The sequence below is a fragment of the Artibeus jamaicensis genome, unplaced genomic scaffold (assembly GCF_021234435.1).
Source record: "Artibeus jamaicensis isolate MK-2021 breed Jamaican fruit bat unplaced genomic scaffold, CSHL_Jam_final contig_233, whole genome shotgun sequence".
NCBI classification, from domain to species: domain Eukaryota; kingdom Metazoa; phylum Chordata; class Mammalia; order Chiroptera; family Phyllostomidae; genus Artibeus; species Artibeus jamaicensis.
Genome location: NW_026521486.1, coordinates 50,041,968 through 50,062,804, shown reverse-complemented (window position 1 = coordinate 50,062,804; position 20,837 = coordinate 50,041,968). Strand labels below are relative to the sequence as shown.

At 43.4% G+C, this 20,837-nt stretch overlaps 1 protein-coding gene across 1 annotated transcript in view; it reads left to right on the top strand.

The window, feature by feature from the left end:
- Positions 1–20,298, top strand: part of BIN2 (bridging integrator 2) — a 30,181-nt gene extending 9,883 nt beyond the window's left edge. Inside the window, exons 3-13 of the mRNA XM_037137109.2 lie at positions 4,122–4,176; positions 4,467–4,561; positions 5,104–5,199; positions 6,494–6,601; positions 7,140–7,225; positions 8,421–8,496; positions 9,362–9,444; positions 14,413–15,172; positions 16,812–16,892; positions 18,420–18,494; positions 19,288–20,298. Coding sequence (XP_036993004.2) covers positions 4,122–4,176; positions 4,467–4,561; positions 5,104–5,199; positions 6,494–6,601; positions 7,140–7,225; positions 8,421–8,496; positions 9,362–9,444; positions 14,413–15,172; positions 16,812–16,892; positions 18,420–18,494; positions 19,288–19,317 — 1,545 coding nt within the window. The 3' untranslated portion in view covers positions 19,318–20,298. The remainder of the gene's footprint in view (positions 1–4,121; positions 4,177–4,466; positions 4,562–5,103; positions 5,200–6,493; positions 6,602–7,139; positions 7,226–8,420; positions 8,497–9,361; positions 9,445–14,412; positions 15,173–16,811; positions 16,893–18,419; positions 18,495–19,287) is intronic.
- The last annotated feature ends 539 nt before the right edge of the window (positions 20,299–20,837 follow it).

Genomic DNA, 20,837 nt, shown 5'->3' with positions numbered 1-20,837 from the left:
TACTGTTCTTCCAACTCCAGCATAAAAAGAACAGGAATCAGTAAGCTGACACCCACTTGGAAAGGTCCCCACTCTTGGCCCATTCTGTCCCTCAGTCTTTCTTTTCCTGTCTGCCTCGTGGGATGGCCCTCCAACGGCAGATGTGTGGGCAGGAAGGGCAAGAGATGGGGTCATCAGGAAGAAAAAGAGGATCAGATGGACGATTCCCTCAGAATTCCCTGTGCGAGCCCCAACTAAGTGTCACTCAATGGGGGGAAATCGGTTTGAGAAATGAAATGGAGTTAGATTAGGAATGAGGAAAAACTTTTCTCCTGAGAGAATGCTACATCTCTAGCAACTTGTGTTTGAACATGCTTGGAAAGTTCATGCAACAAACATTTCGTAGGTGCCTGCTTGCAGGCACTGTGGTAGATGCTGGGGCTTCAGTGTAAATAAGACAACATACCTGCCCTCAAGGCCCTCACAGTTTAAGAAAAAGACAGCCATAGATAATACAGTCGGGTCTGAGGCTGGAGCTGGGGTGGCTCAGACAAACAGGAGGAAAAAGGAGAGGGCCAGAGATTGACAGTTAAGTATTCCAGAGACTGGACCAGTTGGTCATGTGCGCTGTTCCTCACCCAGCAACAACTTGTAGGTAAACTTTTTGTTAGTTAATAAATATCACTCCCAAACGTGCCAGCCTGATTTTAAGGCCTTGTACCTGCCTAGGTTCCTAATCAAATTTCCATAGGTAATTGTCCTTTGAGAGCTCTGCTTGCTTTCTTCCCTCTTTCCCTCTCTCCAAAACATATTATATAAGAAGAATTCTTTTTCTCAAGCAGCATTTTAATCTCTTGTTTCTGGTAGTGACAGCTGCTTCCAAGTCATTGCCTTTAAAATCACATCTAACTGTCCAGCCTCATTGTTCCCTTCTGGACCTCCCTTATATCAAACTTTTCCAGCCCTTGCTCAAGCTGGTCATGCCCTTTACTTGTTTTGCTAAAGGTTTGGGTTTCTCTGAGTCCATTTTTCTCCAGCAAGTAGGGAAACCCAGGGCAGGGACCTTCTTCATCATTACCTGAGTCTCTTTGGACAGCTCTATCTACCTGAGTGCTTAGGAAAAGCTTCCAGAGCAAGTGGTGCATTAACTGAGGGCTGAGACTCTTTGTATAAGGGATGGGAGAGACTGACTCAGACTCTTCATAGTGCTGCCAAGAATTTGACAAGGCTTCAGAAAGCAGAAGTAATACAAAGCTTTAGAGCTCAAATCGCCTTACCCAGCATTTATAGATGAGGAAGCTAAAGCCAAAGGAGAGGATCGACTTGCTAGTTGGTGGCAGAGACAAGAGTTTGACTCCCAGACAAGTAGAGACCTAACACTGTGAGAGTTGCATCTGTCAGGAAAGAAGAAATGTTCCAGGGTGATTCATCCTGGAGATGTTTTGGGGAAGACAGACAGGTCAGAGAAATAAAATGATGCCCAGGGCTGTTCTGCCAGCCTACGTCCCACTAGTACCACTTCATCGCCTCAAAGGGAAGAACAAAAGCATAAAGGAAGAAGTTTGACCACGAGGCTTGATTCTAAAACACAGAAATGGATTTGGACTTCTGTGAGATGTAACGGAGGGCAGAAAGTGTTCACATTTTGTGGACTGTGTTATATAGAGTAGCCCCTAGTTTTGAACAGTATACATACGACTTACACAATCATACATGATAGCCTTGATTATCAATCTGTTTTTTCATGCCATGTAATATCTAATGGAATAAAAAATTGAGAATTTTGCCCTGGCTGCTGTGGCTCAGTGGATTGACTGGTGGCCTATGAACCAGAGGGTTGCCAGTTCAATTCCCAGTCAGGACATGTGCCTGGGTTGCAGGCCAGGTCCCCAGCAGGGAGTGCTCAAGAGGCAACCACATACTGGTGTTTCTCTCCCTCTCTTTCTCCTTCCCTTCCCCTCTCTCTAAAAATAAATCAATAAGTGAAATACATGTCTTAAATTTTGTTAAATTCGAGAATTTTATTTGTAGAACTTATGTAAGATACTTTCACAGCTTTTGTTCAAATATGTATTTTTGATACTAAATCTTCATGGTGAAGTAAAAAGTTGAATCTGAGTTGTTTTCCTTCAAAAAAGAAATTGAGATCTTTGTTAATTTCTAGAATCCCTAAAACTCTTTAAAACCTTGGTTATCACATTTTCAAACCCTCAAGCTTATAGCTACATATCATAGTCATGTTTAAAAGATATTAATGTACATTTAATATCTTTTACTATTTAAACTTTTTTTCTGTTAATGAAAAAGCAAGGAGGAAGTGAGATAGCCTTTCTGGTGAGTGCTGAGTGATTCTGAGGGTTTTTTTAACTGGCTGAATTTTTCTATGTCATGCTACAGAAGGCACTTTCTCACGGTCAACAGTGACCTCCAGTTACCAAGTTCGGTGACTTTCACCAATTCTTCCTGCCTTCTAACCTCTCTGTGGCATCTGTCTCTTCCCTGGTCACTTCTCTGATACTGCCTTGATTCTCATTTGCCATGACATGCCACACAATCCCAGCTGCTCCCCCTCTCTGACAGTGCCTTAGATTAATTTGAGATTACCTTGGTCTTCATGTCCCTTGAGCCCTGGAATTCAGCCTCTAGAAAAGGACTTTTAACCTGAAGTCCAGCCAAAAGTTTGGACTGGCTCAGAGGAGAGTTCTGGAGGCAAGAAGATAGATGAAATATTTAGTTCAGTTTTCTTTATTCGACTGCGCAGACCTAGATTTTCTGCTGCTAAAATTAAATAGTAATGATCATTTTCTCAAAGATGTCCACAAATAAAAATTTCAAGTTGTTGGATAGAATTTACTAAATTTTCAGGTTTTCTCCTATTATTTTTTATACTTTCGATATGCTCAATAGCCTATAGCCTATCTGGTAATGAACACGTTCACAACTATTTTATGATGTCCTGCATAGTGTATCTTAGCTCAGGTACTTCATCACCTGAACTGGGAGGAGGGTCACTGTGGACCCACGGGCCTGGCCCTTGCAGTTGGCCGCCCTTTCAGTCCAGTCCCACGCTCCTGAAGTCAGGCTCTAAAATGCCAATGGCCTGGTCTCAAACTCCCCTCTCATCCAACTCCTAGAAGTGGAGTTCACACAGAGGAAAGAGACTAGGAGGGAAATGGGGCTTTAAACAACACCCGGCAGAACAACTGAGGAAGCCTGTGAAAAAGACTTGGTACGGGGCATGTGAAAGATGTCTTCAAACGAGTGAAGGGAAATTAGATCTACTCTGAGTACAGAAGGCCAATCTAACTAAGGCCAGTGGGTAAAAGTTCTGATAGAACTATTTTAAAATGAAGTGCAGCCTCAACAAGAGGTCATGAGTTTCTGGTTGCTGGAAGTATTCAAGAAGCAGAGGCTAAATGAACATTTGTCAGAGTTATAACAAAAGCGGCTCATTTATTGGGTTGAGATTTAAGCTGCAAAATATAAATGATACCTTCCTCTCCTTTCTCCCTTTTTCTGTTTCAGAGGGAGGAGATGTAATCTGTGCTTGGGAGTCCTAGCATAAAAAAATGAGAATTCAGACACAGGAGTGAAGCTAGAATCAGGAAGATAGATAGAGCCATAGGTGAGGACACTGGAGTAGAATAGGAGGAGAGTCAATGATGAGGCTCCTTGGAAGAGAAGTGTAAAGCAGTGGCTGACGGAAGGGAAGGGTAACTCGGGGCCAGGCAGAGAGGATATTAGGGGAGGAGAATGGGGAGGAGAATGTGTGAGGGAGCAGAGAAGGGGGGAGAGTCTGGTGTCCACAGAAGACGGGAGCAGTTCACCCAGAGAGGAAGGCATAAGCCAGAGGACTATTACATTTCAACAGAGAAACGTTGGTAAAGGCCCTGGTTCTCTGGAAGCAGGCACAGGAAGGAAGACGCACTGATGCAGTGGGAGCAATCTCCCAACCTACAAATTGCCGCAAAGAGACAACCTGCAACTTCTTGTAAGACAGTACAGGCTAATTTGCAACATTTGCAAATGCTTGAAGAAAATCCAAGACTGACTTCTGCTTTTAAGCTACTTTCATACTTTGACCTCCGGAGCATCTTTCCAAATATATCTCTTTAGTTACCAAAGGCATTTCTCCCTTTCAGGCAGAGGGCCTCAAGCTATACAAGGACCTGAAGAACTTCCTTAGTGCAGTCAAAGGTGGGTATTGCAACACAGGAAAAAATCCAGTGGGTGTTTATGCAGCTCGTAGGTCTGGGGATAGAAATAAAAATCAACCATACTCAGGGTTTTTATCACTTGCCTGCCCCTGACTCCTGGAGTTTTGTGGGCCAGGGAAGAGTCCCATCCCAGCCTCATCCAGCTTCCCTCACCAATAACCCAGACCTTTTGAGTATGTCCTTCTGAATTGAGCCCACTTATTTGCCTGTCGCCCATATGATTGTATCAGACTACCTTTCAGGAAACTTGATGGCCTTCTCTCATTTCAGTGATACATGAAAGTTCAAAGCGAGTGTCACAAACACTGCAGGAGATCTACAGCAGTGAGTGGGATGGTCATGAGGAGCTGAAGGCCATCGTAGGGGTAAGAGTGTTCTGGGCCTTAGAACTCCTCACAACCCCCCCCCCCTCATTTCAGTGTCACCTTAGCTTCTCCATCCGCAAACGCCGGGAAAGCAAAGCAGCCAGTTCACACTGTTCATTTGCATATCCCAGTCACAGGTGAAAGGAAAATGCTGCAACTTGTAAGGTAAAAACAGGTTTCCCCTAATCTGTGGACTCCTCCGTTTTTGACCTTCTTCCCCCTTTTAAAATCTTATGGATGTTTTACCTACATAAAACCTGACTGGTTGTTTTTGGAAGCTAATTCATGCTGCTATTTACTTCCAAAATTTCCTATCCTTCAAGCACTAGAATACAAGACTCTGACCATCTGTTCCTGTTCTTAATCCCTGAATATATGTCCAATCACTTGTAGGGCAATTCCTTGGGGAAGGGCTGTTTCTTCGTCTGATTCTTCTGGTGCTCAAAAAGGGAAGCTATTGCAGGAAGACTTAGGGTATTTCCCTGGTGTGCAATTATTGAGAAGTGGGGCCCTCACCACTCCCCTTCGCCTCTGCCCCACAGAATAATGACCTTCTCTGGGAAGACTATGAAGAGAAACTAGCTGACCAGGCTTTGAGGACCATGGAAAACTATGTAGCCCAGTTTGGAGAAATAAAGGTACTTACCCAATTCACAGAATCAAGGATGGATTATGAGTGGCCCACAAAGTTAGAGACCATACTGGGTTAAATTTATAATAGAGTTAGGACCCCCGATTAGGAATGAAGTTCGGTAGGTTAGGAGAAGGATTAATGCGGAGTGTTAGACAGAAGGTTAGGGTGAAGGGTGAGGGGTGGTATGAAGGTTATGTTTGGAGTTAGATTTCAGTGAACTAGATCTGGGCTGGTTTTGAATGAGATCCAGGCCAGAGCATTCCTTTTAGTTGTTTGAAACAGCTGATGGGACTAAAAGAGATTTATTGTAGAGAAGCGGAAGGAGTCGAAATAGTTATCTTCAAATACTTGAAAGTCTGGTAGGCTAAAGAGGAACTGAACCTGTTCTAAACAGTCCCAGAAAGCGGAATTAGGATTCATTCATTTCATAAGATAGTGGGTTCTCTATTCTGTGTTCAAACAGATGTCACACAACTTTTTAAAAAGGTGTTTATTGATTTTAGAAAGACAGGAAGAGGGAGAGAGAAACATTGATTGGTTACCTTCTGGTATGCGCCTCAACTGGGGATTGAACCCGCTACCTTTTGGTCTATGGGTCTACGCTCCAGCCACCTGAGGCACACCAGCCAGTGCTCAAACTGCTTCTTATTTTGGCTGTTGTACAAAATGTTCATGTATTGCATAGAAAGTTGGACCATATAATGGCTAGGATCCTTTCAAATTCAGTGATTGAAAGAATGAGATGGGGTCAATAACATAATTTACTTCTCCCTGGTATAATTTGTCGTTTGGGTGAGATCGAGTACACTTTCTCTCAGTGCTCATGTTTTTGTTGTGCTTTAGGATTTTCAAAGCACTGTATATTTAGCATTTGATCTTCAAAATAACACCAAAAGATGGACGAGGCTCCTGAGGCTTCACAAGAGATGGACTTTGCTCTAGGTCACAAGGCTAATAAATGGCAGTGTTAGGAGTAAGACCCAAAACTCCTGCCTTTCAGTTTCATAGGATTCTCAAGACTGTTTATCTTGGAGGCTGAACTAGTTTTAGTGAGTTCATAGCAAATAGTAATATTTAATGGCAAGCTTGCAAGTGCTTTGTCGAATTGCCCTTCAGTCTCTCTCCCCCTGAGAACCCCTGTTCTCTCCAGATAGTGAGGGAGATCCCTTGGGCACAAAACCCTGGGAGCGCATGAAATTCGATAATAGGACCCAGGACTCTTGCCTCTCTGTTTGATACTCTGTTGCCGACCACCGGGCCACGGAGGGTCAAGGCCCTTTCTCCTGACTCTGGGTTAGGAAAGAATTGCCAAGCGGGGTCGGAAACTCGTGGACTACGACAGTGCCCGACACCACCTGGAGGCGGTGCAGAATGCCAAGAAGAAAGATGAGGCCAAGATTGCCAAGGTAAAAAAAAATCCTTTAAAAAATAATAATATTTTATTTATTTATTTTTAGAGAAAGGGGAAAGGAGAGAGAGCAGGAGAGAAACATCAATGTGTGCTTGCCTCTCATGTGTCCTCTACTGGGGACCCGGCCTGCAACCCAGACATGTGCCCTGACTGGGAATTGAACCAGTGACCCTTTGTTTCACAGGCCCGTGCTCAATCCACTGAGCTACACCAGCCAGGGCTAAAAAAAAATCCTGATAAAACCTTCCTGCCCTCTCTCTCCCCACAATGATGGCAGGTGGCTGGAGCACACTTGGTTTAGGAAATGATGAATTTAACATCTAAAGTCCTGAAGAAATCTCGTTTCCTCTGACACCAATGCTTTACAGAGAGCCAGAAACTCAAGGCTGGGGAGGGCATGGGTCTGGGGAAGGAGAGCCATGGTTCCGAGGAAGCGTAGTCCGTGAAAAAAAAATGCAGAGGATGAAAGAAGTAGATTCTATCCTGGGGTTGAGGATTGAGAGGAAGGAATTGTTGTCTCTTTTACCACATAGGCAGAGGAAGAGTTCAACAAAGCCCAGCTTGTGTTTGAAGACCTGAACCAGGAACTACTAGAGGAGCTGCCCATTCTTTATAATAGGTAATGATTGAGTCCAGGAAAGTGCTGGACTCCTGGGCCACTGGAGGCCCAGGCAGCCAGCAGCCCAAACATGTCATCTCATGAAAAAAAGCATCCTGGTCTAAGAGTGCTATGGCCTCAGCCCAGCTGCTAGCCTGCTGTGTGATATTAGGCAAGCCTCGGTATCTCTCCAGACCCTGGTTTCTTCATCTGCAATATGCAGATAACCATCCTTGCCCTGCCAGCTTTTCCGGGTTTAAAAACAAGGTGCTTCTTAGATAGGAGAGATCTTGGCAAGTAAATTGCTGTCATCAGGCTTACTACAAGTATCTGGTTCATGCCACAAGGGCGTATTGTTAACCTCGGTTTGTGACCATCCAGATTTATATAGATAAATTGTGGGATAATTATTTCCATTAATGAAGATGTCTGCTTCACAGTAGGTAAAAGTGTTTTAGGTATAAATTTTTTACATTGGAAGAGAAATCTGAGCAGAAATTCTGTACAAATCCTATCTTTTTTTTTCACTGCATAAGGTATGCTTTAATGCAGTTGTAGCCAGTGTATTTCATATTGTCACTTAATATTACTCTATATATTATGGAGCCTTTTTAATAGCTGCATGTATTCTAAAGCATTATATGACTCAATTTAAATACAATTGAAATTTAATAGTTTCTTGAAATGTAAATTTTCCCAATTCATTTCCAATAGAATCCCATTAGTGTACATGTAGCTTCACAGAAGTCCCATATTGCATAATGAGAAAGAATAATTAATTATTGCAATAATTATAATTGCATGGCCTTGTGTTTCTTTTTTTAATTAACAAAAATATATATATTTGTTTCTTTTTTTATGGCCTTATATTTAGATAGCATTTTAAAAATTCCTCAAAGCACTTTTATGTTGGCTTCAGTATCTAAAGAGCCTGAATCGGATAACTTCATGCAGCTAGAGGTCTGTTATATTGTACTTTGGCGTCGGCTCGGGCTGCGGGCCTCCTCTGGCCTTCCGCCTCCTGAGAGTCAAGGGTGCTCCTGGGCTGGCCCTGGTGAATGCAGGTCCCGGAACATCCTGAGCTTTAGGGTGTGGGGTGGCTTTCCCCGAGGAGCCCTGGTGGTGGCTGGCTTGGGCAAAAGCTCCTATCTGTGTTTTCAAACAGATTTCCTTTACCTACCCTTACCCATGTATTTGTTGTTTTGCCTTCTGATAGTCGTATTGGCTGTTACGTGACCATCTTTCAAAACATTTCCAACTTGAAGGACGTCTTCTACAGGGAAATGAGCAAGGTAAGGCACAGCTGGTCAATTTACACACCTCAGTGGGTTTTTGTGGTCAATATGGAAGTAGTCCTAATTTACATAATCTCATTAAATATCCATATCAGCACCACAGATTTTTACCTTTTTCTCATGATAAAATAATAGTACTTTATTTACTGTGTTGACCATATTAAAGTATAAATATACATATCAGAGGGCCCTTTCTATCACCATTAACAACTGAATGATAGTATCCAAACTTGAACTTAAGATGAATAAAGATGGTTAGGTCTATGGAAGGAATCACCGAAGTGGGGAACCAAGTTGTGAGATCTCTATCTTTCGTTGCTATGGAGCAGAGAGGGCAGTGTTTCAATTAAGTACAAGTCAGTTTCTCTGGTAGTTAGTTGGTTTTGAGTAGGGTCACTCCTGTTCAGTGATAGGCAGCCAACAAAGCACGACCTCATGGGGTTGTTTCTAGTCCTGAGAGTCCAAGACTCTTCGCCATTATTAATATATGCACATCCGCACCCACACGTGTTCCTCTCCACAGTTACTTTGGCTAAATTAAATTATGATTTGCCTGGTTATATTACAATGAGTTTTCATTCCTGGGATCACCTGAGAGAAGCTAGAACCTCAAATCATTCATCAAGGACCCTGCCTTCAGAAAATGGCAAGTCTGATGGAAGAGGCAGAACTTAAGAAGGAAGTCAAGGAAGCAGGGATGGTGGGACAGGACCCTGAACACTGAGTGCAAAAGAGATGGGGGTGACTTTATAGTTAAGGGTGTGGAGGTTTTCGGTTGGCTCACTGTCTGAGTGTAGGGAAGGAATATGCCAGCCTCAAGGTCCATCTGAGTAAGCATCCCCTTCTCTCTTGCTGGCTCTAGCTGAACCACAATCTCTATGAGGTGATGAGCAAACTGGAGAAGCAACATTCCAATAAAGTCTTTGTGGTGAAGGGACTCTCAAGGTGAGCAACTCCTGAGACTCTCCCCTGTTTCCCGTGTCCTGTGGGAGAATGTGTTCCACACTCTGAGCTCCAGCCCCAGAGCCTGGCCTTTCCTTCCTGTTCATGTGCATGATGTCGTTTGTTGTTGCGCCTCCGTGTAAGCCTTTCACCCTTTACGAAACAGTTCAGCTATGACTAAAGGTATAAAGAGTAATACAACAAATAGCCATACACCTACCACCAAATTTAAGAAAACAACTATTATACACATATAATTGAAGCTCCCACTATCCCTTCCCCACTCACTTTCCACTAAGGTGGTCACTATCTGAAATTTAGTGTTTATTATCCCCATGTATGTGCATGTCTTTTTACTATTATGATACACATATGTACACACAGAAAATATTGTTTTGCATGTTTTTAAACTTTATATAGGTAGAATTATACTGGATGTATTCTTTTGCAACTTCTTTTGTTCTCTTAGTATTGTTTATGAGGTTTATTCATTCTTGTAGCTTTGTGTCGCTAGCTCTGATCCTTTCTTTCTATATTGTTATATGTATGGCTAGTTCACAATTTATATGTCCTCCTGCTAATGGACATTTTGGTTGTTTTATAGTTTTTGCTATTACAAATAATATTACATTGAACACATTTTACCTTTCTCCTTCTGAATATTATCAAGAGTTTCTGTAGGGTGTGTACGGGGAGTGGTATTGCTGAGTCACAGATCCAAGCATTCAGGCTCCTTGGGCCTCACGAGATGTTGCCATTACCAAATTGTTCTTCAGCTGATTGTTTCAGTTTACAACCCATCAACAGTGAATGAAAGTTCCCCCTCCTCCATATTCTTGATACATGTAACTGTCAGATTTCTTAATTTTCAAGCTAATGGGTATGAAATAGAATTTTTTGTGATTTTAATTCATATCTCCACAATTGCTAGTGAACATCTTTTCTTGTTATTAGTGAGTTAAGATTCCTATTCTGTAACTGCTGTTTATCCTTTTTCCACATTTTTCATTTGGATTGTTTATCCTTTTAAAAATTTTATTTATATAAAGTTTTGGGGGGGTTTGTATACTCTGAATGTTCATTATCTGATGATATTCATTGCAAAATTTTTTCAATTTGTTATGCATTGAGTTTTCACTTTTTTCCTTTTTTTTTTTTGTGGTATCTATTGCCCTCATACATTCTTTATGCTGGTAAGTGTAAGTAATTCACTGGTCCCTCAGAATGTGATCACTTTTTTATTATGAAGCCTTTATTCAGGAAGTTTTATTAAATTCTTTCCTTGTGCAAGACTTTATGACAAAAATGAGGGCGCCAAAGATAGGAGATTTGTTCTTTCCCTGAAGTGATCTTTCAAAAACTTGAAAGGACAGAAAATGTGCATAAGGAGACGAGGAACAATACAAACTTGCACATATGTAGTGCCTAATGAGGCTGCAGAGCCTAATGAGCCCAGCAGGGATCATTAGGTAAGTAATTACCCGTGTGCAGATGGTCCGGAGAGGCTTCAAGGCGGCGGTAAGACTGAGCTTGGGACCTGAAGGAAGAATAGGGCTCATGTCTGTTGCTCATACTATTCATTTAGCAGTTAGTTACAGACTATTAAAAACAACCACTAAAGAGCCAAAGTAGACTTCCTACTTTGCTCCCAAAACTCTCCCCTCTTCTCAGTATTGAAAGCCATAGTTCTCTCTAATTGTCCTTTCGTCTGAAACTTACCATTACTTACACCAAGGTGTCTCAGAACCGTGTAGGGAAATCTAGTGTGTACTTGCTATGTCCCGGGCCTTCCAAGCCTATTGAACTCTAGAATTCTAGTGCTGGAAAGAACCTTATGTCACTCAGTTTAATATCATGTCAGAAACTCCCTTAGAAGGAACTTTTTCTACATCTTTTTCTTCCTGTCCACATCTCCCGTTCTAGTGCCCAGGACACAACACATAGTTGGTACCTGTCAAGCAGGTATTTTGGGGAGGTTTGATAATTTGGTGGATAGTTCATAGGAGGCACTTACAGAGGCGAGGCATTAAGCTGATACTGGCTATAGAAGCACTCGGCGCAGTATGCAGCACACTTGATAAAGGTTACAGTCGTTTTTTGTCATTCATGGTGGTTTTGTTCTATCAAATCAACCCCAACACTGAATCAGTGAATACCAAACCACTGCTCCCAGGGGAAACACAGCGTTTGGTTCCTGCGAGCCCCTGGTCCCAACCTTTACATCACCCATTCAATACATAAGCTTGTGTTCTGAGTGTTTCTGTTTAGAGACTCCTTATTTAGTATATATTGTTGACTCATTAATATTGAACTCACAGCCTACAGCACTATATAACTCCTGCCTGAATAAAACTCATATAACATACATATTTTTCCTGTAAGGCACATCACAGTCCTGTTGCTCTTAGCACTGTAGTGCTACACTTGGAGGCCACTTGAAACAGCAGAAACACTAAGGAGAAGTACCACAATGTAGAAACCGTGACCAAGGGACGTGTTCACCGTGTGAGAGCAGCAATGAGGAGGCAGAAGGTTTTCTGGACAGGCCTCAGCTGAGAAAGTGCTGTCAGGCACTGATGTTTCACAGCTTGCACGTGTACACAAATAACCAGGAAAGCACCACGAGTATTGATTTTGGGTTACAAGTAAATTTTAGGGGGTTGGTGAGTTTGTAGATGCAGAATCCATGAAGATCAATTGTATGTCGTCCAGGAATGTTTTCCCCAGAAAAAATATTTTTTCTTTTTTAATATATTTTATTGATTATGCCATTACAGTTGTCCTATTTCCTCCCTTCATTCCCCTCCACCCTGCACACCCCCTCCCCCATCATTCTCCCCCTTTAGTTTATGACCATGTGTCTCAAGTTCTTTAGATTCTATATTTCCCATACTAGTCTTGCCCCCCCCTGTCTATTTTCTACCTATCGTCTATGCTACTTATTTTCTATACCTTCTCCCCCCTTCTCCTCCTTCCACTCCCCTGTTGCTAACCCTCCATGAGATCTTCATTTCTATGTTTCCACTCCTGATCTAGCTGTCCTCTTAGTTTGCTTTTGTTTTAGGTGCGGTTCTTAATAACTGTGAGTTTGCTGTCCTTTCACTGTTGATCTTTTTTATCTTCTTTTTCTTAGATAAGTCCCTTTAACATTTCATATAATAAGGGCTTGGTGATGATGAACTCCTTGAACTTGACCTTATCTGAGAAGCACTTTATCTGTCCTTCCATTCTAAATGAAAGCTTTGCTGGATAGATCAATCTTGGATGTAGGTCTTTGGATTTCATGACTTGGAATACTTCTTTCCAGCCCCTTCTTGCCTGGAAGGTCTCTTTTGAGAAATCTGCTGACAGTCTGATGGGAACTCCTTTGTAGGTTACTGTCCCCTTATCTCTTGCTGCTCCTAGAATTCCCTCCTTCATTTTAATCTTGGCTAATGTAATGATGATGTGCCTTGGTGTGTTCCTTCTTGGGGCCAACTTCTTTGGGACTCTCTGAGCTTCCTGGATTTCCTGGAAGTCTATTTTCTTTGCCAGAATGGGGAATTTCTCCTTTATTATTTGTTCAAATAAGTTTTCCACTTTTTGCTGTTCTTCCCCTTCTGGTACCCCTATAATTTGGATGTTGGAACGTTTAAAGATGTCCTGAAGGTTCCTAAGCCTCTCCTCATTATTTTGAATTCTTGTTTCTTCATCCTTTTCTGTTTGGTCATTTTTCTCCTCTTTCTGGTCCACTCCTTTGATTTGAGTCCCAGTTTCCTTTCCATTACTATTGGTTTCCTGTGCATTTCCCTTCATTTCAATTAGTTTAGCCTTCATATGTTCCTCTAATTTGTGACTGAAATCAGCCAGTCCTGTGAGCATCCTGATCACCAGTGTTTTGAACTGTGCATTTGATAGCTTGGCTATTTCTTGGTTGCTTAGAGATATTGGCTCTGGGTCTTTGAGTTCTTGAGCCATAATGTTTTGGTCTGTTCACGCCTGTTGTGTATGAGGGGCAGAGCCTTAGGTGTTCACTAGGGCGGGTCTATCCAGTCACTGGGTTGTGACTGGGGGCGGGGTCAGAGAGGGACAGTGGCGGTTCCTTCTGCCGCTTCCCGCCACTGGAGCCTGCACGGTCTGTCTCACCACTCGGTCCTTCACCAGTTTATCTGCACGTAAATGTGTGACCGTGGTCAGCCCTCAGTGAGTCCACCGCCTTGCGCCCTCAGTGGATCCGCCCACGGCTGTCTGCGCACCTGGGTTGTGCACCCGGGTCAGTCCGGTGGACCCCGCTCTGCTGCTGGCTCTGCTGCTGGCTCTGCCCCTCTTACTGGTTTGGCTGAAGGGTTCGTTGTTGTCAGGCTTCTATAAGTTAAATTTTCTGTGGTTTTGGCTGTGTTTTTGTTGCTAAAACTTTGTCGTTTTTAAACTTGGTTGTGTGAGAAGGCACAGTGCTTCCACCTACGCCTCCATCTTGGCGGAAGTCCCAGAGAAAATATTTTGTTAGTATGTTGCTATTACTTTCCAGTAGAGATCGGAAATATCTTTATATATTTTTAAATAATCGAGGTTGTGATATAGTCGTTTTTCACTTCACTTTATAATGTAAGCATTGTTGCAAATTATACAAACTTTCTAGTATCATTTTAAAGTACTTTATATTTTTTAAGATTTTATTTATTTATCTTTAGAGGGGAAGGGGAGAGGGAGAGACATATCAGTGTATGGTTACCTCTCATGTGTCTCCCCGCCCCCCCCCGGAACTGGCCTGCAACCCAGGCATGTGCCCTGACTGGGAATCAAACTGTGATCTTTTGGTTTGCAGGCCTGCGCTCAATCCACTGAGCTACACCAGCCAGGGCTAAAGTACTTAAATTTTTTTGTATTCTGTTTTATTATTCTATGGCATGCATCATTTGGAGGTATTTAAAAGTATTCAGTAAAACTTCCAGTTTTTAGCTCTTCTGAATCTGAATGTCCTTCGTTTTTTAGCAGCAGCAGACGCTCTTTAGTCATCTCCTCCCCAGTTCGGACATCTGCCGTCTCCAGCCCTCTTACCTCACCTACCAGTCCCTCTGCACTTCCCTTGACCAGTGAGAAGGATTCCATCTCAGCAAGTGAAGAAGAGCTAGCGTCTGATACAGCCCAGGAAGAAGACGACATTGAGATTAAAGAAAAGCCCTTAACAGACAAGGAAATAGAGGAGAAGGAGGCTGAAACAAGCTCCTCTGAGGGGGAAGAGCCTCTGCCAGCCTGCAATGGCCCCACCCAGGCCCAGCCCTCTTCCACCGCTGAGGGTGGCGAGTCCCAGGAGGAAGTTCCCCCTGGCTCCCCAGCTCCATCCCCAGGCATGGCCCCAACCCCTTCAGAGCAGCCTTCATCTGTCCCAGAAGTTGTCTTCCGAACCCGAACCTCCAGTGAAGGGTCTGAGCAATCGAAGAAGAGAGCCCCTGTCCAGAGGACCTCAGCACCCCCTACTAGGCCTCCTCCACCCAAAGCCACTCCCAGCCCTAGGACCTCCACAGGGAACACACCCTCCAGTCCTACAGCTTCTGAGCAGGGTTCACCCACCAGCTCCAGGGCCTCCTTGAGGTCTGGGACGCCAAGTCCTAGTCCCAGGGCCTCTTTGGAGGTTTCTCTCAATCCAGAGCCACCAGAGAAGCCAACAAGAACTCCTGAGGATGGAGAAAAGGAAAACGTCGACCACCCAAACCCGGAACTTGGTACTTCCCCCACCTCGATGATCCCTCAGGTGAGAGTGCATCTGACTAAGTCTTTTCTTATGTAACCTCCATTCAGATCATCTTGACTGTAGCCAGGTTGTCCCACAGTCGAGTGGACTTTATGTCATTATAGTCTCAAAGATATTCTTGATCACTGTTTTCTGGTTCGGGGATTGTTTTACATCTTCAGAGCAACTAATTTAGTGAGTCTACTCTTAAGATAATTGACTTCTGTGAGGGGCTTATCTCCAATATTATTATGAATTTCTACTAATTTTCTTTTTTTGTACCAAGTCCTGTGAGTTCCAATATACAAAATCAACAGCTGGCATCCTGAGCTTTATCTTTGTTAAGAGGGGATGGGAAGAGGCTCACACTTCAGTTTGCCCTACTTATGACTATGGTAAATAGACCTCAACCAAAATGGCATTAGCAAATCTCCAAAGTATTATTTCTTTGATAAGAAAGACCTAGAAGAAGGAACTTACTGAGGAAGGAAAGCGAAAGAGATGGTCTTTTGAAAGATGAGAATATGGATGAGACAAGAATTGTGTTAAAACGGAAACACAGACTCTTGGGAGAGCAACTCTTGGGATCTTTCTCTGAAAGATCTAAAAAGTCACATTCTATTTACATTATATGGAAATGCTGTCATAGAGAGATTTGACTTGTTCTATGAGATTCCCAAGGGCAGAACTAGGCCCTATGTGTAAAGTTTTTTTTTTTTAAGTACATTTTTAAAATTTTTTAAATTAAAAATTTTTATTTTTAGACAGAGGGGGAGGGAGAGAGACAGAAACATCAGTGTGTGGTTGCCTGTCACGTGGCCTCTACTGGGGACCTGCCCCACAACCCAGGCATGTGCCCTGACTGGGAATCAAACTGGCGACCCTTTAGTTCACAGCCCACGCTCAACCCACTGAGCTACACCAGCCAGGGCAGTACATTTTTGATGGATACAAGGAGAACTTTTAGCAATTAGCTCTGTTAAAAATGGTATGGAAAAATATTTTTTAAATATAGGAGAAAGGGGATACAAGGGGCTTCTAAAAACCAAAATGGGGTGGGCCACCTTGAGAAATAGCTCTCCTTCCTTAATTGTAAAAGCTAAGACATATGAACATCCGTCAGGTGCATTGTCAAAAGGGTCTTGGTGAGACATCTGACTAGATAGTCATTCATTCATTTATTCCACGATTACTTATTGAGCCCTTACTACGTACCAGGCACTTTCCTAGGAGGTGGGGTAGTAGAGTGAACAAAACACAAAATTCTGTGCATCTAACACCCCAATGGGGGAGGGGAGAAGATAAACACAAAACAGAATAAACAAGTAAAATTTACAAATAGTGGTGATAAAAGATGGAGAAAAATTAAGTAGGGGAAGATCCAGGGAGTGGGGGCTGTATTGCAGTTTTAAAGAGTGGCAGAGAAGGTGACTTTAGAGCAATGAGGGAGGCTGGGGCACGGGCCAAGCCGATGTCTGGGAGTGTGAGGTTTCCGGCACCGCAGACCATAGCCCCTGCTCCTGTCTGTGCCTGACTGAAGGCTCCCACCGCCTTGGCGCCTTCTGCTGTCTGAGGAGTCAGCATGGACACAGGGTCCCAGGGTGCCATCCAGGGTGTGAAGGTGCAAAACTTCCTTCTACATTGTTCTCTTTTACCACAGGGTTTTTCAGAGTCTGACAAGCAAAGTAAGATGGAAGACAAGGATGAGAACAATAAGCTTATCTCGGCTGAGTCCCCTGAGGTACTAAAATCTAAGTGGACATTATGCCCTAAGACTAGACTCACAGGAAGTACTGAAGGTCCTAACAGAGCAAGATGCAAAACTTCCCCTTGGCAGGTTTCTAGTCTGAGGTAACCGTGCTCATTGAGAAAGATGCAGGGCGTGCGGCTGGTGAGTGAGCGCTTGGCAGAGGGGGGGATTCTGAGGCAGGTGTGGCCACTTCTCACCTTTCTGCACTGAAAAGAGTAACTCCACAGTATGGAAAGTCCAAAGTTAATTTAAATTTGACTTTGGAACATATGACTTTAGTGTGAAGACAGCAATAAAGTCACCTTCTGTTTGGTGAATAATAAAACATTTTTATTCTGGGAGTGATCTTGTTGAAAGGGAGATTATAAAGGGCCAAGATGCTGTCTGATTGTTTTGAGGAACAGGCTAGTAACACTGCCCTCCTTGGGAAGGAGGTACAGGACGCAGCCTCCTTTCCCCGAGGCCACCTCCTCATAGTTGAGATTTAGAGTGTTTTTGACTCTCTCCTCTCCTGTGGGATTGCATTGGTCATCAGCTAAGGAGACATTATTTTTCCCATGGAATTAAGCAACTACAGCATCTTAGATCCTAGCCTGTCGGTGTCCTCAGTCCTCTGAAGTCTGTCCTACAAGACCCATTCATTTCCCTTGCAGATGCATCATAAATCATCTTTTTTCTCAAGCAGAATTATGGACATATCACATATAAAATGGGTAAATAAAAAGATCACCATGAGAAAATTTGTTCTTACTTAGCATTTGAATTACCTGAGAGAGAATGGTAACTTTCGGGGAGGTGGTATTACCTTTGTGGTAATGTGTGGCTTGGAATCAGAGTAGGGAGTAAGAAGGAAAATTTCCTTCAAGGAAAAATCAGAGAATTTCAAGCATCTGTCACATTGATAGAATTTGGTCCCACTTTAAAAGGGTGAATTTTATAGTATGAATTAAACCTCAATTAAAAAGTAAATTCATTCTAAGTTGTAGAGTGCCAAGGCTTCGCAGCTCCTTGATAGGGTTTTCCACACGCGAGTTCCTATCACAGAACCTAGAACTTTTCCCAAAGGAGCCATTGTGCATCCCACTTGCCTCTCCTAACTGCCATAGGTTAGGCTCATCTCTAAGTGTGAGAGCTGCAGTGTATTGTGGAGGAGGGTCAGTCTAGAAGTTGTGTTCTTAAGACGGTGGTTATGCCCTCACAGACTCCCACAGAAATAGACACACAGGTGCATGTCACACATACCACATGGTGTCTGATCATGGAAGCATCTCTGGAGCCCAAAGACCTGGCCACTTGTCCCAGCAAGTCATTTCACCCTCTGAATCTTGGTTGCATGGCCTGTGAGAGAGGATGACAGGAAAGCCTTCCCTGATGCCTTTAAGCTATAATGAAACGACAGCGTATGTCAGCCCTTCGTGTTGTCCGTGGCCCTGTAGTGTAAGGCACAGGAGGCCCTTTTAAGTACGGAGGCTGGGGGTGTTGAGCCACCTCTCACCGGCAGAAATCTTCTTTTTGTAGAGCCCAGGTCTCCAGCTTCATGTCTCTGTGGTTCCAGAAGACAGCAATGTCACAGCTCCTGAGCCTCAAGAAGAGGTAAGGAGGCCAGATATGCAGAGGCCAGGATGGGTGGTAAGATTGGTCTTTGGGAATGAACAGCAGTTTGGCCACAGACTGGAATCTCCCCTGTGGGATACAAGGGGAACTCCCCGTGAACAGTATCCTTAGGGCAAAGTCAAGTAGGTGGGAGCCTGGGCAACCAGGAGTAAACTTGGGGCTCTGTTTTTTGGTGCCCATTTCCCAACATTTGGCCTTGAACCTCTTGAATTCTCACCATAGTTCTGTCTCCTAAGAACTTATTTAGTTATATCTGAACTTATTTCAAAAAGGAGTTAAGATATACAGAAGGCATACAAAAAGGTAAATGCACATATTGAATATGCTCATAGCAAAATAACTCAGAAGAGTGTTAGTGACAGTGATACAAAATGGAGCTATGAATAAGGCAAGTACGAAACTACATTCGATAAAGTAAACTTCCTAAGGATGGATCACGAAATTGGCTCGACTTTATAAACATCCAAGAAGAAGAGAAAAATCTGATCAGTTCACCAAGTTCACGATGCCATTCCTTCAGAGAACAACAACTGCTACAATACTAAGATGAAAAAGAAATCCGTCCTGCGAATCCTCATAAAGAGACGGTGACGGAACGTAATGAACAGTATGTGTAACAAGTCTTGACGATAATCCCAACAACCAGTTTCACTTCCCTCAGCAGCGCACAACGTGCAGTGTAGTTGGATAGGAGCAAATTGAGTTTCTGCCCTTCTTGAGCGGTTGGTGGGAGGGCAGGTGAGCATCTAACGCAATCATGTTTTCTTTCCAGGCATCCACAGTTCAAAGTGAACAGCTCTGAAGAGGAACCGCCAAGACCTCCCCGCACACACACCTCCCAGAGAAACTCTTCAGCTACAGGGCATATAAATAAGTCAGAGGGACTTAAGATTCAACAGTCATTTCTAGATTCTGAAGCAGTAAGGGTGCCGATGGTGTCTAAAGACCTAGTTGCATTAATGGAGGCTGAGGAGCAGAATTAGGAGAGGGACGCAGACAGGCCTGGGAGAAGAGGTCATTAGGCTTAGGGAATATTTAATTCAGACTTTAGCGTTGTTAGAACAATTACAACTTTATCTATTAATTAAAATGGGGCTAAAATTACTACCACAAGCAAAAGCATCTGTAGACGCACATGTAACACATGCTCAGGGAATAGGAAACGAATCTTTGATCTACTACTCATTTTTTCAAGACTTCCAGTCGACATCTTTTCAGATTGATAAAGAAAGTATTCTGTGTGTGGACGCTCTGTCTGGCACACAGGCTGTCCCAGCCCAACACAGTGCCCTCCACTTGAGCGAGGGTATTGGTTCTGCCCCAGGGTCGCACAGCCTTAGTCCCATCCCCGACCTCCCCACCCGACCTCCTGGCCATAACGCTTTGATGATGCCACAGGCCACAGGCTCCTCAGTCCAAGTCCTGTACTACCCCCGCCCCCCTATAGTTAATAAGCAAATACCCTTGGAAAAGGGTTACACTTAGAGCTACGTCTAGTGTTTATAATCTGGTACTTGGTGTAAGTAAGGATATGAGCAGGATTGGAGAAGACATGGAACCCCAAGTGAAGGGAAAGAATAGAAAGTATAGTAATATAATGGAGATGGCATGTAATTGGGAATCAAGTCCTGGATTCAAGTTCTATCATTTGCTTCTGTGAAAAACATTAAAAGCTAACTTTGTAAATCCTGCCACCCTGATAAACATGCACACATGCAAACACTCGTTCCTCCATCTTTGCTTTTTTTCAAAATGTCACTAATGAAGATTTTTGTTTGCTTAACGTTTTATTTATTTTTAGAGAGAGGGGAAGGGAGGAAGAGAGGGAGAGAAACATCTATCAGTTGCCTCTTGGCACACCCCCGACTGAAGACCTGGCCAGCAACCTAGGCATGTGCCCTGACTGGGAATCGAACCAGTGGCCTTTCGACTCACAGACCGGCACTCAGTCCACTGAGCCACACCAGCCAGGGCTGCTTTTGTTTCTAAGGGTGATAGGTGTCACCTTTTCAGTCATTCAGCAAGCATTTATTGAGCACCTGCTCTGAGCCAAGCACTGCACTAGGTCCTGGAGAAACAGTGATGAGTAGAAAAAGCGAGAACTTCATAGAGACAGAACACTGAGCCCAGAGAAGAATGGGCAGGGGTTAGTGATGTGTTACAGACATGATGACTCGAGGTTCAGGGAATTAGTCCAGGTTAGGCTCTAGAGACTAGAATTCGATGGTGCCATTCCCTGAAGTGGCTACTACAGGAGGAAGTGCATTGTATGCGGGTTCTCTGACAAACACACACTGACACAAGCAAGCAATAAAGTGCACA